The 15,022-nt window shown below is 42.6% G+C and overlaps 1 protein-coding gene across 9 annotated transcripts in view; it reads right to left on the bottom strand.

Annotated features, from left to right (window-relative positions):
• The window catches only part of Unc79 (unc-79 homolog, NALCN channel complex subunit), a 236,757-nt gene that overhangs the window by 92,812 nt on the left and 128,923 nt on the right, over window positions 1-15,022 (bottom strand). For all 9 annotated transcript variants that reach the window (XM_031357583.1, XM_031357577.1, XM_031357580.1 and 6 more), the window contains 7 exons: window positions 11,469-11,607; window positions 7,496-7,575; window positions 7,256-7,404; window positions 3,406-3,563; window positions 2,768-2,949; window positions 1,501-1,702; window positions 702-881 (listed from right to left, as the gene is read on the bottom strand). In XM_031357583.1, coding sequence (XP_031213443.1) covers window positions 702-881; window positions 1,501-1,702; window positions 2,768-2,949; window positions 3,406-3,563; window positions 7,256-7,404; window positions 7,496-7,575; window positions 11,469-11,607 — 1,090 coding nt within the window. The remainder of the gene's footprint in view (window positions 1-701; window positions 882-1,500; window positions 1,703-2,767; window positions 2,950-3,405; window positions 3,564-7,255; window positions 7,405-7,495; window positions 7,576-11,468; window positions 11,608-15,022) is intronic.

The following is a 15,022-nucleotide window of genomic DNA, read 5'->3' as shown; positions in this document are numbered from 1 at the left end:
ATTCAGTGACTTGGTTCTGCAGGCTTTATTATTTGCCCCTCATGTGCTGTTGTTATACACGAGTATTTACATTTACTAGGCATTTGGTTATTTAAGGAAATTCACTCTCTTTAAAAAATTATAATATAAAGACCTTTATAAAATAAACATGTGTGGTCTTTTAAAATTGACAACAAATCATATTTCTGATTATAAGTTATCTGAAGTTGAATAGGAATCCAACTTCTCTTCAGGAAAGCTTGATTCTTCTTATTCAAAAGCCACTATTTTTACAGGTTTTTCTGGGAAGGTTATGTGGTTGTTCCTAGCACTCATGAAATGACAATCATTCAATGTTTGAATGTTATCCCTTTGGCTGCACGGTTTTTGCTATCTCAGTCTCATTTAGAAAACACTCGGGCTCCCAGGCTGCTGTGCGCACCCTTATATTCTAGCTCTCAAAAATAAACTTCATGCCAAGCTTCATGCCAAGCATTGGCGGGTTTGCAGCCTTTTTTCAGAACTACTGATAGATCGAGTCAGGATTTTGCTGCACCCACAAACGAGAGAAAGCCACCCATGCCTAGGGACTCTGAGGATCAAATTTGATGGATAGGCTCAGTTTGCTAACTGCGCTGCTCTCTATGAACACTCAACAAGACACATCAGCTCCAGAAAGACATTAAACAGATGTCACTAGACGAAGAGGGAAGATACTCAACGGATTTTGGAGGTCAGGGTCTCAGGGAGGGAGAGTGCCCTCTTGGATTCGGCAGGCCCTTTCACACTGTCTCTCAGGGATCTCACACTCTTCTGTCGGTTTCTTGCAAAACGTGCTCTCTTGATCTTCCACAAGGCAGCATCACTGAGGTTGGCAACATTGGTTCTCACAGCAGTGATGGCTTTACAAAAGGAATTAAAGACACTATTATTCTTTTCCTTGGCTGGCCACATGATACAGCTATTTTGAAATAATCCATATGAGTCTAGTTTTGGGATAAGAAGATATCTTCCATGCATACATGAATCCTCCACCTCCATCTATGACAATGATGTGAGTCCTCTATCTCCCTCCATGGCATGGCATGTCTTACCTTAAAAAAAAAAAATCATGACTACTATCTATCATGACTATCACTTCTCCCTGTTTAAATCATGAGGTTTAACTATCTAATTTTGTTACTTTTTCCTCATGAAAGTAAAGCCATAAGCAACTAAACAATAAGCAGACAGGAGTTTGCACAGACGAATGTATCTCATAAAACTCTTCACAGACATTAGCAACTGGGTAGAAGAAAAGAAGGAAGTTGCAGATGGTTACTATGTGTCCTCCTGAAAGGGAGGAAAATTCAGATCCTAGACTGCTGTAAAGTGTTTAAATCTACAGATTAGCAACATAAGCTCTCAGGAGCTGGTGAACTGGGTACATGAGATCAAAACGTCCTCTTCCATGTGTGGAACAAGCCCCATGCCAAGTGCCTTCGCTGGGACCCTTTTCTGTAAGTCTTGTGTCTTACTTACTTGTAGGAAAAGGAAATTCTTTGTTACAATCTAGATGCAGCTGAGCTTCCAAAGAAAGTGTCTCAAATCTGTTGACAAAGAACTCCCAGCTCAAAGCAGGAATATCTTGCTTAAGAAAATGCAAGAGTAAAAGCTTGCTCAGGATGGTGGGTCGGTCTTTAACCACAGTGTCGAACTGGAAGTCAAGGCAAAGACAAAGACCCTGGAAAAGAGGGATCAGACACAAACCTCTAAGAGATAATACACCGCTGCAGTCAGTGGAACAAGGCACTGTCCTCAGGGCAAGATTACCCCACTGGAATATTTCTGATCACAAATATTGAAAGAGAAAAAATACACAAGAAAGTTTGTCCTAATTCACAATACCTCTTCATTGTTGATCCAAAAATGTGAGTTAAATGTATGTCATTCATTTTCTAAATATTAAATAACATCCACTTGATCCAAATACCCATGCATCTTTTTAAATGTCTGTAGGTTACATTGAGAAGCATACACTCAACATTATATTATGTTTTATTATTGTGTGTGCGTGCACACATATATGCTTATTCCACAGCATATGTGGAGGCCAGAGACAACTTTTGGAGGCCCATTCTCTCCTCTAGCAGTAGGTTCAGGGAACTGAACTCAAGTCCTCAAACTTGTACCTCAGTCACTCGTAACTACTGAGCCATCTCACTAATTCCAAAACTAACATTTTAGGACACATGAGGGAAGCGAGTTCTGGGTTGTCTTCCCACTGTACAGGGAGAGTTTGGGGTAAGTCAGGTCTCTTCTTGTTTTCATGATAATTTAAAAGCACACATGTGAACACACAGAGACCTCTGCTGTTACAATCACTAATATCATTAGTTTTCATAGTACTATAGTCTGAATGTTTGTGTCCACTCCCCTAAAAAGTTCACCATCCTGAAACTCAACAATTTAAGTGACAGTATTAGAAGGTAAGTCTTTGGGAGAGGACAAAGCCATGTGGACAGAATTCTTACAAATAGGATTCTTGTCCTTAAACATAGGCCCAGGCATGGTTAAAAGCATCAACTATGAACCATAAAGTGGGCCCTTAGCAGACACTGAATCTACAAGCCCCTTGACCATGGACCTCCCAGACTCCAGAATCATATTATGTAAATTCCTGTGGCTCTCTGAGCTACCCTGTTTGTGGTATTTTGATATAACATGGTTAAAAAGACACATGACAGAGTCAACTGTTGGTGGTATTGACAGACAATCTGTAGGGCTGATAACACACATCCCCCATCACCTGCAGTGCTGGCCTCTTTATGGTGTCAAGGAGGAGACCTGCTCTGGTGGCCACTGCAGGATTGACATCCTCCACAGCTGTCAGAAAGCAGCAGAAGGCATGTGCCAGAGAGTACTTCAGCAGGTGGTTTTTGGTCACTGAGTGAATATCCAAAAACCTACAAATGACAGCTACTTTTTCCACTGCAATATGAAATATAGAAGGCAAAAGACATACATGCATTTATTAACATATTATAAATATTTTACACTTATTTATTTAAAATATTATTTCAGTTATTTATTGTTTATTTATTTAATTTACTTGTAGGTGGGGCATGTATGTAGCACAGGGCATGTGAGGAGACCAGAAAACAACTGAGAGAGTTGGATCTCTCCTTCCACCATTATGGTTCCAGAGGATTAGACTCAGGTCTTCAGGCTGGGAGACAAGTGGGTTCATTCCACACTGATCCATCTCACTGGCCCTGTACTGACATCTATTTAAGCCTCGTGAGAACTGAACCCAATAAAAAAGTTAACTTGGGGCTCCTACATGGAAAATTTAAATATCAACAATGATGGCCAAACATACATTTCAAAAACTGGACATCTGGTTTACCTTGTGACCCAGAGGATTTTTAACTAACATAGAAGTACCTGCTTCAAACCTCATCTTCCAGTCTTTGCTGTTGAAGTTGCCATTTATGATTGTCCAGAATATGTCAGCACCATGAGGAAGGGACAGAGCGTGAAGAAGGAGAGGAACTGCCAGTGAAGACAGCTGAGAGAACTCAGACTTGACAACTCTCCAGAGGCTGGGAAACCAAGGAACAGCAGAGACATTACAGTCGGTCATCGGTGCCTCTTCAGAGGGAAAGAGCTGTACTTTTAACCTATGGCAGGCGTGGGCAGTAGGTGCTGCTTGGATGCTCTGGGTGAAAGCACATCCATCCTCAAGACTATAATCCTCCAAGAAACAGTTACGTTTTGATCTGTTAATGTCTTCTGAAGAAATTACTTTTATGTAGCAAAATTGAAAACATTTAAATATAAAAATATAATTTCGTACATAAATTCAGCTATGTAAATGAATTAAATAATATACAAAAGTAACAATTATATGAAGATGATGGTGTAATAGTTGGTTTTAAAATTGCTTCTTATGTGAATAACTAGAAAGCATCATTGTTTATTTTGGCTGCCCAGCAGCCTTTGCCCCCTCTGAGTGGCAAAGAATAACTCTTTGCTAATAGCAGCCTCACTAAAACCTGACAAGGCTACCTCTCAGGGTCTCCCACTTTTCGAATCCTAAGGATGAGCACAAAACGCGTTTACCAGTGTACTTCACTGTCCTGAACAGTGATTAACCTATGATCAAGCAAGCATATGATCCAGACTTTAGACTTCCAGATCATGGTATGGACTCTGGGAGAAAGGGGTCTCCTTCAGAAACTTCATGATTGAAAGACTATATCGAACGAGAGCTACCAGGAACCCACCTCCCAGGCTCAGCTTGTGTAGGAAGAAGCCAATATTTAGTTTGATATAACAAACTAAGATGGAACTGAGCTAATGGTGGAAGGCTGGAGGAAAAGGGAGAAGGAAGAGGAGAGACCTGATATTTAGTGTGCACCCTGACCAGTGTCTTTACTTCTGAGACCCTAAGCATTTGACAAAAGGAAACCCAAACTCTGAAAAGACTCACTAAAACCAGGTTAGCTCCTCCAGCAGGGCTCTGAAGAAGCAGCAGTTCTTTGTTATGTCTTGCTGACTCCCTGCTGTTTCCCTCCAATTGGCTGTTATATGCTTTCTTCCACGTTCTTGTCTTTCAGGAGAGATCATCAACACACACTCTCCTTATGGCTTAAATCTTCTATTACATTCCCCTTAACACTCTTCCTTTTACCCCAAGTCTATCTTCCCTTTCATCCTCTCTTCTCTTCTCCATTCTGTCCTTTATTCTTATTTATACTCTGCCTGACTGAGCCTGGCCTTTAACTCTTGGCTCCACAACTCTCTTCTCTGGACTTTTCCAGCTGAACCTCCCCACTGACCATAAATCTCTCCAGATTTCCTTTACCACAACACCCGAGTCCTTGACATTCACTCCCCTTGCCTGTTTCTTTTCCTTTACAAACAGGCTTTTCACAGAAAAGATGCTCTGTGTTATGGTTTCCTAGCCCCTGAGCCCCAGAAGCCTGTTCACACACTCCCTTAAACGCGTGTGGTTCCCAGGGATCCTTCTCTTTTTTCTACTTCTCATGGATTCCCAGCTGTCTTTGAAGAGAGTTACTATCTACAAGACTCCCCACACTTGGGTCGCTAGCCACTTTCCCTTACACCCTGAAGCCACATTAGCATTAGACAATGCAGCCTGATATCACCTCACTAGTGTTCCCCCACAAACACACTTTTTTTTTTTTTTTTTTTTAGCAACTTCATCTCCTGGTTCTTGATATTCTTGCTTCCCAAAAATATCCTACCAATATTACATTTTTATCAAAATCCATTTCTCTAATGGTGATTCAAATGTACCTGCTGCTGAACCCTGGCCTACTCATTGGTCCAGAATGGTTATGTCCACCTGTGACCTGTGCAGGACAGTCGCTTACCATATGACACTGGACTTTAAGTGACTTGTGTGTACACAGTACAAAAATATGCCTTAGCGTCCCCAAGATCTTACTCTAATTTATTATTTGGAGGTTGGTATCAGGCTGCCCCCTTTGTTCAGCCTCAAAAGTAGACCAATGCATGGTTCAGGCACATGTGTATGTGTCTGTTTGTTTGCATGTGTACATGTGTGGGCATGTAACTGTATGTGTGTATGCATGTGTGTGTGCATGTGTGTGTGCATGTGTGTGAGCTTGTGTGCATGTGTAGTCATGTAAGTGTGTATGTATGCATGTGAGTGCACATGTGTGTGCAAATGTACTTGTGTGTGTGTGTAAGTGTGTATGTGTGTGAGTGTGAGTGTATGTGTGTGTACCTGTGTGAGCATGTGAAGACCAGAAATTGTCTCTAGTGTTTTTCTCTATTGTTTTCCACTTCCCTTCTTGAAACAGGATTTCTCCATGTGCCTGGAATTCATAGTTTTATTTAGATGACTGGCCAGCAAGTCCACAATATTGGCTTGTTCCTGCTTCCCAGAATATTGGAGTTACAAATGCCATGCCTGGCTTTTATGTGGATAATTGGAGATCCAAACTAAGGTCCCAATGCTTATATAAACACTTAATCTTCTGAGCTATCACTTGAATGCAAAAATAGACCATATTAAACAATTAAAATATTGATCACTTATTTATTATGTATCACTTCCTAGAGTAGACTAAAAAAATCCCCAAAGTATCTAAAACAGTATTGTGGTTTAAAAAACACATTCAAGTCATTATATTTGTTGAAGAAATAAATTAACAAAATAACCAAGTAGAACCTTGACTTACTTGTGCTACAACTCAGGAACAAGTCTTTCCTAAGGATCAGACTGTGCTCTTAATGTATAAAATCATCTTTTTTCTGGCTTGCCTCCAGGAAGAATATAATAGTTATTTGAAGGAGCTCAGAAGGAAAGCGCCATAAACCTAGGGTACTGTTTTATTACTATTCTCAAAATTCCTCTATCTCTAAAGAGCAAGGGAGACAGCACCCAGAGGGGTTCAGTGTCCATCCGGAGTGCCTAGTTTGAGTAAAATTGCTATCTCACTGTTGATATATAGCTCTCCACAACTGAGGGATTCTGGTGGGGGTGAGGGTGGGGGTGAGGGAGGACTCCGTTTCCTTTAAAAGATGGGCCACTGGAAGTTTAACCATGTTCTAGTGAGCATATGGGCAACACAAATTGGACTAGATTTTTTTCTTTCTTCTCCCTCATCCTTGTTCTTCCCATCCCCCTCCCCTCCTCCTCCTTCTTCTTCTTTGTCAGGGGTAGGTCACAAGGGTCAGGGAGCAGACCTGGGAGGACTGGGACACTAGTATAATTGGGTTTCAAAATGTCATAATGAGAAATTTCCAAATAATCTATTAAAATATTGTGCAAAAATAATTTTCTTCCTTAAAGCCTGAATGCGGGACAGAATCAAGTCAATAAATTATCTTAAGTTGGGGTCAGGAAAAGATTATCATCTCACAAATATCCTTATTTTATGTGTCTGACCCAATGGAATCTTGTAAGCAAACATTCTCTTCATGTTAGCATACATAGAAATAAAAGAAAGAAAACTAAAGCAGTGTGTGGTGGTACACGCCTTTAATCCCAGCTCTCAGGAGGCCAAGGAAGGTGAATCTCTGTGAGTTCTAGGCAAGCCAGGAATACACATCGAGACCCTGCCCCAAGAACAAAACCAGAGAGGAAGGAAGGAGGGGGAAGGGCGGGAAGGGAGGAAGTTTCTTTATCAAATTACTAGTATGTGAGAGAAAAATCAAAAGAAACAGGATACATCTTACTCTCACTTTAAATCTTACAACTGAACCCAAAATGCCCACAAAAACGTTCATAAGTTCATACCTTGCAATCAACATGTGGTCCTGAATGTAGGCTAAAAACTGAGGGTGGTCTTTCCTCGCAGTGTACAGACACTCTCCGTGCAGACAGAGAATCTTTAGGCAATTGAGCATATTAAAAAGAATGTCTGGCTCTTCAAACTTCGCCATTTCCTATGCAAAGAACACACAGTCACAACATTCTCCAAGACAGCAAATAGTTCCAAACCCAAACCCAAGATTTAAATAGTTCAGAGAAGTCTACCTGGAAAATGGTGTATATTAGTCTCAACGTAACTGGAAGCTGTTGGTAGCAAAATTTTCTTTCCGTGTCATTCTTGATTGCTAAGGAAAAATGATTGCACAAAGGTTAACCTGGCTCCTTCCCCCCCATCCCCACCCCCAGCATTCATCAGTTCATCAAGATTGACCAGAGAGGGTGAAAAGGTACAAAATGTATTCCATGTTTGTAGGATGCTTTCATTTGCATACTGCTATGTGCCAACTGGGCATGGTGACACACAGCTTTAATCCCAGTACTTGGGAGGCAGGGGCAGGTAGATCTCTGTGAGTTCAAAGCCAGCCTGGTCTACATAGTGAATTCCAGGACGGCCAGGGAGGGCTACACAGAGAGACTCTGTATTAAAAACAAAAACAAAAACAAGCAAACAAACAAACTTAGCCTGTGTCCTTCTATGAGGAAATACAGAAAGTCTTCTAAATTTAAAATCTCAGCCTTGGGGCTGGAAAAATGACTTAGTGGTTAGGAGCACTGGGTGTTCCTCTAGAGGACCTGGGTTCAATTCCCAGTACCTACAAGGCAGCTCACAATTGTCTGTAACTCCAGTTCCAGGAGATCCATGGCAACAGGCATGAAGGTGATACACATATATATTCATGGAAGCAAATACCCATACACATAAACTTTTAAAAAATTATTTAGAAAGGATTCTCAGCCTCCTTTTTTCACTTCAGAGTCCCCATCTTATCTCTGCATCTTTGGCTGCCTGACCCACTTTAGCCTCAGCTTGTGCTCCTGTGGATGAAGGGACATGGGGCTGGCAAGGCAGGCCTTCATTAAAGGAGATAAGCAGATATGGAAGAGAGAGGTGTGGGTTGATTAGCATCTAAGCCAAAGTTGTAATGTCTACTGAAAAGTTAGGCATTTTGAATCAGATGAATGTTCTCAAATGCGAACCCCACTTATGGATGCCTTTTCTTGTGAGATTCTCCGCGCTTTGCCTCCACTGTGGGACCACACCCCAGGATACATGCGGACTTGCTAGAGAGATGCTCACAAGTTAACCAAAACTAGTGTAACATTAGAGAGGGGAGAGAGTCTCAAGACCCCTCCCCTAGCTAAGGAGCTTTTGGCATTTGATGGCTTCAGGGACAGGGAGAGTCGGTTTTCTGTAAAGAATGTGGTCCTTTGTAGGTGTCTCTTGTTCCAGTGGATGGTTTTATACATATGAACACATAGCCAGCATAAACTGGAGCACATAGATGTGCTATTAAAAAAACAAGCTGGAGGGATGGGGAGGTTGGGGTGAGATAAGGAGGAGCTAAGGAGGATGGGGATGGATATGGTCAAAGCACATGGTAAGAAATTTCCAAAGAATTAATAAAATATTATATTTGTAAAAACTGATGCAAAAAAAGGCAAAATAATGTGCCCATTATTAAGGTGGTGGCAATTCCTGGGGTCAGAGACATGGCAGTCTCATATCAACTTCGTGGTTGATACATCAGTCCGTTTCTTGATGATTTTCCACTCAAAGGCATTTTTACACAGTTACCAGCACCCAACTTTATACTGGTTAATGTGAAAGTGAACATAGATTTGGTGACAGATATAGCTGGTATCTATAAAAAAAAATATGTCTTCCTGCAAAATGCAGGAAGAGGAAACATGTAAGGATGTGGAAGTCACTGAGGCCATTGGTGCAACACCCAGGTTCCCTGAACAGGAGCCCAGGATCACCACTGAGGTCCACAGAGCAGAAGCGACACCAGTTTCTGAGTGGCAGGGAACACTGGTCTAGGAGATTATCACAGGATGGTGTACAGTATGCTGTCTTTTATATAAGAATCTCACAACATACTCCAGTACAGACCAGAACCCAAGATCCTCCAGCTTTCCACATGCAGACTCAAGAGTGAGTTTATAATTGTCTTATAAGAACTGTCTTATAAGAAGGCGAAGGACAAAAGGAGAAAATCAGACTGAGGCTGTGACTGGAGCCCTGAAGTCAGGCCCGGGAAGGGGGAGAATGGGACAAACATTTTGAAAGGTAGAATTTGTACCAACTCCATGAGGAAGGCTATAAGTGATCCCCGGAAGGACAGTTTAAAATAAATGGGAGGATATGCATAAGTGATGGTCAATCACGTATCATCAATATGTCATTTTAGATCAAGGACTGAGGCATTAATAGAGAAGAAGGATATATGTCCTAGAACCGATGTACTAAGCAGCTGAAGCAGGAGAATTAATGCAAATTCAAGGCCAAACCTGTGAAACATGTTGTATTCCAGTTCGGTCTGGACTACATAGTGAGACTGTAGCTCAAAACCAACAAAGGTGGTGATAATTACTCAAGTTGTGTGCAGCCTCAAAGCAAGATCATGAGTTCTAAGAAGCCAGGAGGCCTGGGTTCCAGCTCCCATCCCTACTAACTGTACAGCTTTTGATCTCCCAATTCTCAGGCCCTGTCCTCTATATACTCAGAATCAGAGGTAGAGGCTACAACTGGCTCATTTTCTTTGCATACAGATAAGAGTATTCACTATAAGTGAATTATATGAACTATTAGACCATAGGCAAGTCACTTGGCCCATCTGGGATTGAGCTTTTCATTGACAAAGAGAGAAGGCAGATAAGCAGATGTCAGCCTTTTTCTCTGAAGGATACTCCATTAAAGAAAACCTTATTTATAACTTCAACATATGAGGATGGGAAGGCAGAGCTCTCTGGTGGAAGCTGGATGGGAGCTTCATCATTTGCCTTCATGTTTCCACCAATTACCACCACCATGTAGGAACTGACAGAGGAAGTAACATGGAGCCTTTACCACTACAGAGCCACTGAAACACATCACCTCCTTCCAGCTCTATTTCCAATAGAGCTAGACAGTATGAGCCTGACCATCATAGTATCCACCCATCCACATAGAGGCAGCAGGTCATACCAAGGATTTTGTAGTGATGGTGTAGCTACCACAAACCACAGAAAATAGTCCCCTAAGAATGTCTGCTGTTCACCAAAAGGATAAAGCCCATGCTTCCTGGTTCTAGAGTGGACCTCCCAGGAGCAAGACAGTCTGAGACAGTAGGAGTAAAATTCCTTAAGGCTCCCCGATTTGTCCCAGGTCCTGTACAAGCTCCCAGAGTATCACTGCTCAGATCTAGGCACGTGGCTTTCTCACAGGCAAGAGGGAATGTCTGAACTTTCTGAACAATGATTGGGAGGAATCAGGGAATAACCCTGAGTCTGCCTGCCATCCTGGTGTCCTCAGTTCACATATCAATAGCCTTAAAGAGCCGGGTGGCGGTGGCGCACACCTTTAATCCCAGCACTAGGGAGGCAGAGGTAGGTGGATTTCTGAGTTCGAGGCCAGCCTGGTCTACAGAGTGAGTTCCAGGACAGCCAGGGCTATAGAGAGAAACCCTGTCTTGAAAAAACAAAAAACAAAACCAAAAAAAAAAATAGCCTTTAAAGAAATTATGAAGAAGCCATCTTTCCAACCAGAAGTGATGACCATCCTTAGAGCACAGCTAGACAAGGAGCACCTGTCTAGGGTTTTGGCCAATCTCCCAGGATGCAGATAAATTGTGTGGATGCAAGCACTGTTGCCTCTATACAAAAGCACCAGCTTTGACCATGTGCCTCAAGTGGCTGTTAAGGCTGTCAGCACACTCTACCTCAGCCATTCTCAATCTCTTCTGCACATATGTAAACACTATGTAAAGTTCACCTTAGCTTTCTATCCTACCAAGATCCAGTAGCAAGATAATAACTAATAATAATTAATAGCAAGATCCTGCTGCCAGAAAGAGAGTGAATGACATTCCCCTGGTATTATCATAGAGCTGTTCACTCCCTAATGTGGTGGGAAATGCTTTATCTGTCCAGTCTGCCCTAAGGAAGCAATGAGCTTGTCCAAGTTGCTGCTCGGGTATGAAGTTGTATGAACTGAAAAGTGTACACACGGCACTTCCCATCAGCCAAGTTCACCTACCAGCATGTTCTGAGGGCACTGTACGGTTGCCTGGGTTCTCTCCATGTTTGGCTGCTGGGTTCTCCTCCTCTCCTTCAGGGCCTAGAACGAACTCTGGTCTGGAAGAAAGGAGGCTATCTTCAAGGCTGTCTGTGGGCTCCTGCAACAAACGGAAGCAGCTGTGTGAGGGGCCACAAAGAACCTCAAGGGTGGATCTGCCTGTTCTGCAAGAGGGCAGAGGCGCTGTATCTCAGAAGGGCATGTACCCACATTCACACCCATCCTACTGAGAGACGTGCATCAGCAGTTGGTGAAGCATCTGCTTTCATTTGAAATAGATACAGGAAAATAAAACATGGAAAACATTGTCTGACCTTAGACTGTCCCCCTGCCTTTCTTTAGTCCCAGAGGTCAGAATCTCACTCCCAATTTATTTAGGAGGCAATGACTTCAGATGTAATGCCAATTCTGGATACCTGGACAAATCAGTGTTTTAGGGGCAAGAAGTTGCTGGAACATGGAACATGTGAATTAAGGGGAGCAAAGGGTAAACTCAAGTCTCTATCAATAGAGAGATGGATTAACAAAATACATATCCACCCAATGAACTGTTACTCAGCTTTTAGAGGGAGACACTGATGTGTACTACACCTCAGAGGAAGCTAGAGGACATGATGCTAGGTGAGACAAGGCAGTCACAGTGGACAAATGTAAGGCCCTCACACAGCTACAGTAGTCAAAGTCATAGAAATGGAGAGTAGGAGCTAGGGCGGGAGAGATGGGCAGGTGTTATTTAGATGCCCTGGAGATTGGTTGCATAATGTTGTGCAGGTGCCACATATATAGAGATGTAAAATACATTTACAAAAACAGGAAGTAATGAGAAAATTCTCTTCTTGAGAGTGTATTAGGACCTTCACTTAGAAGGCAGAGGTTGGTAACCCAGAGTTCAAGCACAGCCTGGACTACATACCCAGACCCTATCTCAAAAAGCAGAGTGGAGGAACACAGTAGGTGGGGCTATTATTTAAGTATTTAATCTCTGGCTATTTTATCCTTTTTCTTCCCAGTTTTATCTTTAAATATCCTCTTTGAAAATTATCTTTCTGGCTAATACTTTAATTCAAAAAATATTTTAAGAGAATGATTTGATAACCAGTTCAAACAAGACAAAGATGGATGGAATAAGGGACATCGGAAAGGTAGTAGTGCTAAAACCATGGCTGACAGGGCGGGCGGGGGGGGGCAGGATGGTAGGGGCTGGGAGAGGAGCTAGGAGTCAGACAGACATGATAGGCAGAGACAGAAAGTGGGCCTCAAGGGATCATGGAGATGGGAACCATTTGTCTTCCTCCTCCTCCTCCTGACCAGAGACAAAGACCTAAAGGTTGGTGCACTTCTTCATTTCTTTGCCTGCAGTAGGGTCCCCTGCTGCGGAGCAGTGGGACAAGTTCAAGGCCTGATCAGGACATGTTTATGAGTTTGGGGTCATCAGCTTTCCTGACTTTGTTCAGATTGACTAAACCTATATTAGAAGAGGAAGATCCTCAAAGGCCCTTTAAAAAACAAAACAAGTCACTCCAGCTCTCCAGCCCTTCTGTACTTTATCTGTGTATGCCTATGATCTCTCTCTCTGTCTCTCTTTCTCTCTGTCTCTCTCTGTCTGTCTCTGTCTCTGTCTGTCTCTCTGTCTCTGTCTCTGTCTCTCTCTGTCTCTCTCTCTCTCTGTGTGTGTGTGTGTGTGTGTGTGTGAGTGTGTGTGTGTATGTATTTCCTCACCTCTAATAGAAGCCTTTCCATAACTGCCTGTTCTGTCTGCTGTATCTGAGATTTCCCCTGCTGTTACTTACTGCACTGGAGAATTTCTTTGCCCTTTAATTCTTTAACTGGCAGAGAAAATGAACTCGATCAAGGTCTCTGAAAAAATACCTTTGCCAGCTTCACAGGTTTACTGAGGCTGGCTCCGGTCCTAGGCCATCTACAAACAAGACAGCCAGTCTTAGTGTAAGCTGAGTTTTGTGTAGACAGTTGCCTGCTGTTTAAGGATTTGTCTATGAGCACCTCTGATCCTCAAGTCTGGTACTGTGATGGACTGGCATCACCTGCCAGCCTGCCCTGCATGTTTTCCTCTCGCCATGTCTCCCCTTGACCCAGGGAAAGCATGGGAGACCTGAGGTGGTGGAGAACAAGCAGTGGAGACCATGTTCCAGAACAGACATCTCTCTTGCTCAAGACCATCTCTTCCAGTTGAATTTCAGAATCCTTAGTTTCACCTTCAAATTCAAGGATTCGACCATTGTGAGAAGCATAAGACATGAAGGATTGTTTGAAGTGGCTCCGGTTCTATCGATGCTTGATTTCCCCCACAATCCTGCTAGGAACCCTGTGCAGCCTCTTTCCCTCACAGTTCATCCCCCAAAGAGATGCTGAGATTCATATAGACATCTCCTCAGTTGATTTTGTTTGCAACTACGAGACTCTGCCTTCATTCCCTCGTTACCACACTCCCCAGGGGCACAAAGGACCCTGTAATTGCAGAATTCTCAGGGCATGGTTTGCTCTCTTTCCCCTCCTCAGAATGTGGGGTGCTGTATCCCTCCTGTCATCGGCACCTCGGCGCCTTGCTTTCTTTGTTATGACTTCCCCTCAGTTTTTCTCTCACATCTCTGGCCCTTTGAGGATTTACCTTTGGTCTTATCCTTTCTTTTTCCCTCTTATTAGTTGGTTTTTCCCAGAATTTAGAGTACGTGACTTCAAAGCATTTATTTCTTTCCAATCTTTCTCTTAAGAATCAGATCCAGTATTCATGGTGCATGGCAACTCAGCCTGGATGTTCGAGGTGCGTGCTAATGTGTTCCCTGTAAGACCTGTTAAGATTGCGCTCCGTGTGACACAGAGATGGGACCAGATGGGTCCTTTAAGAGATGATTAGAGCTTGTCTACTAACAAATTAATTTTCACCCATCATCTGCGCAGAAATTCCCTAAGTCTGAATTCTTTTCTGCCATTTTCTTGTCACCGGCTTCACTGCAGGTATAAATTCAGGCCTCATCTTCCTCAAAAGACTCCTGGTCCCTTCACCTCTTAGCGATCGATCATCTCAAGGTCCCTCTTCTGTCTCCCCATTGCCACTTTGTTCATTTCTTCCTATATATAATGCTCATCGAGCTGGCTTGTGGTTTTCTTTTACATAAGTATACTTCCAATTAGACTCCCAGCTTTGTTCTTGTTTTGGTTCGGTTTTTTGGTTTGTTTGTTTGTTTGTTTGTTTGTTTTCAGTGCTGGGATAGAACTTGGAGTTTTGTGCATGCTAGATAGACACACTACCACTGAACTATACCTCCAAACAGACCCAAGATTTCTTGGCTTCGATTTGTTTTTCTTCACCATCTGTTACTGTGGCTGGTTTTGGTTTGGTTTGGTTTGGTTGTTTTTCAATTAAATTTTTATCATATGCTGACAAGTTGACAAGAATGAACCTGGAAAGCATTATGCTATGGTAATAAACAAGGCAATACAAGCAAGCAAACATAACCTATTCTCACTTGCTTGAGGGATCTGAAACACCTGAGCTC

This window comes from Mastomys coucha, unplaced genomic scaffold (genome assembly GCF_008632895.1).
Source record: "Mastomys coucha isolate ucsf_1 unplaced genomic scaffold, UCSF_Mcou_1 pScaffold6, whole genome shotgun sequence".
NCBI lineage: Eukaryota > Metazoa > Chordata > Mammalia > Rodentia > Muridae > Mastomys > Mastomys coucha.
This window is presented reverse-complemented; position numbering and strand designations above follow the sequence as displayed.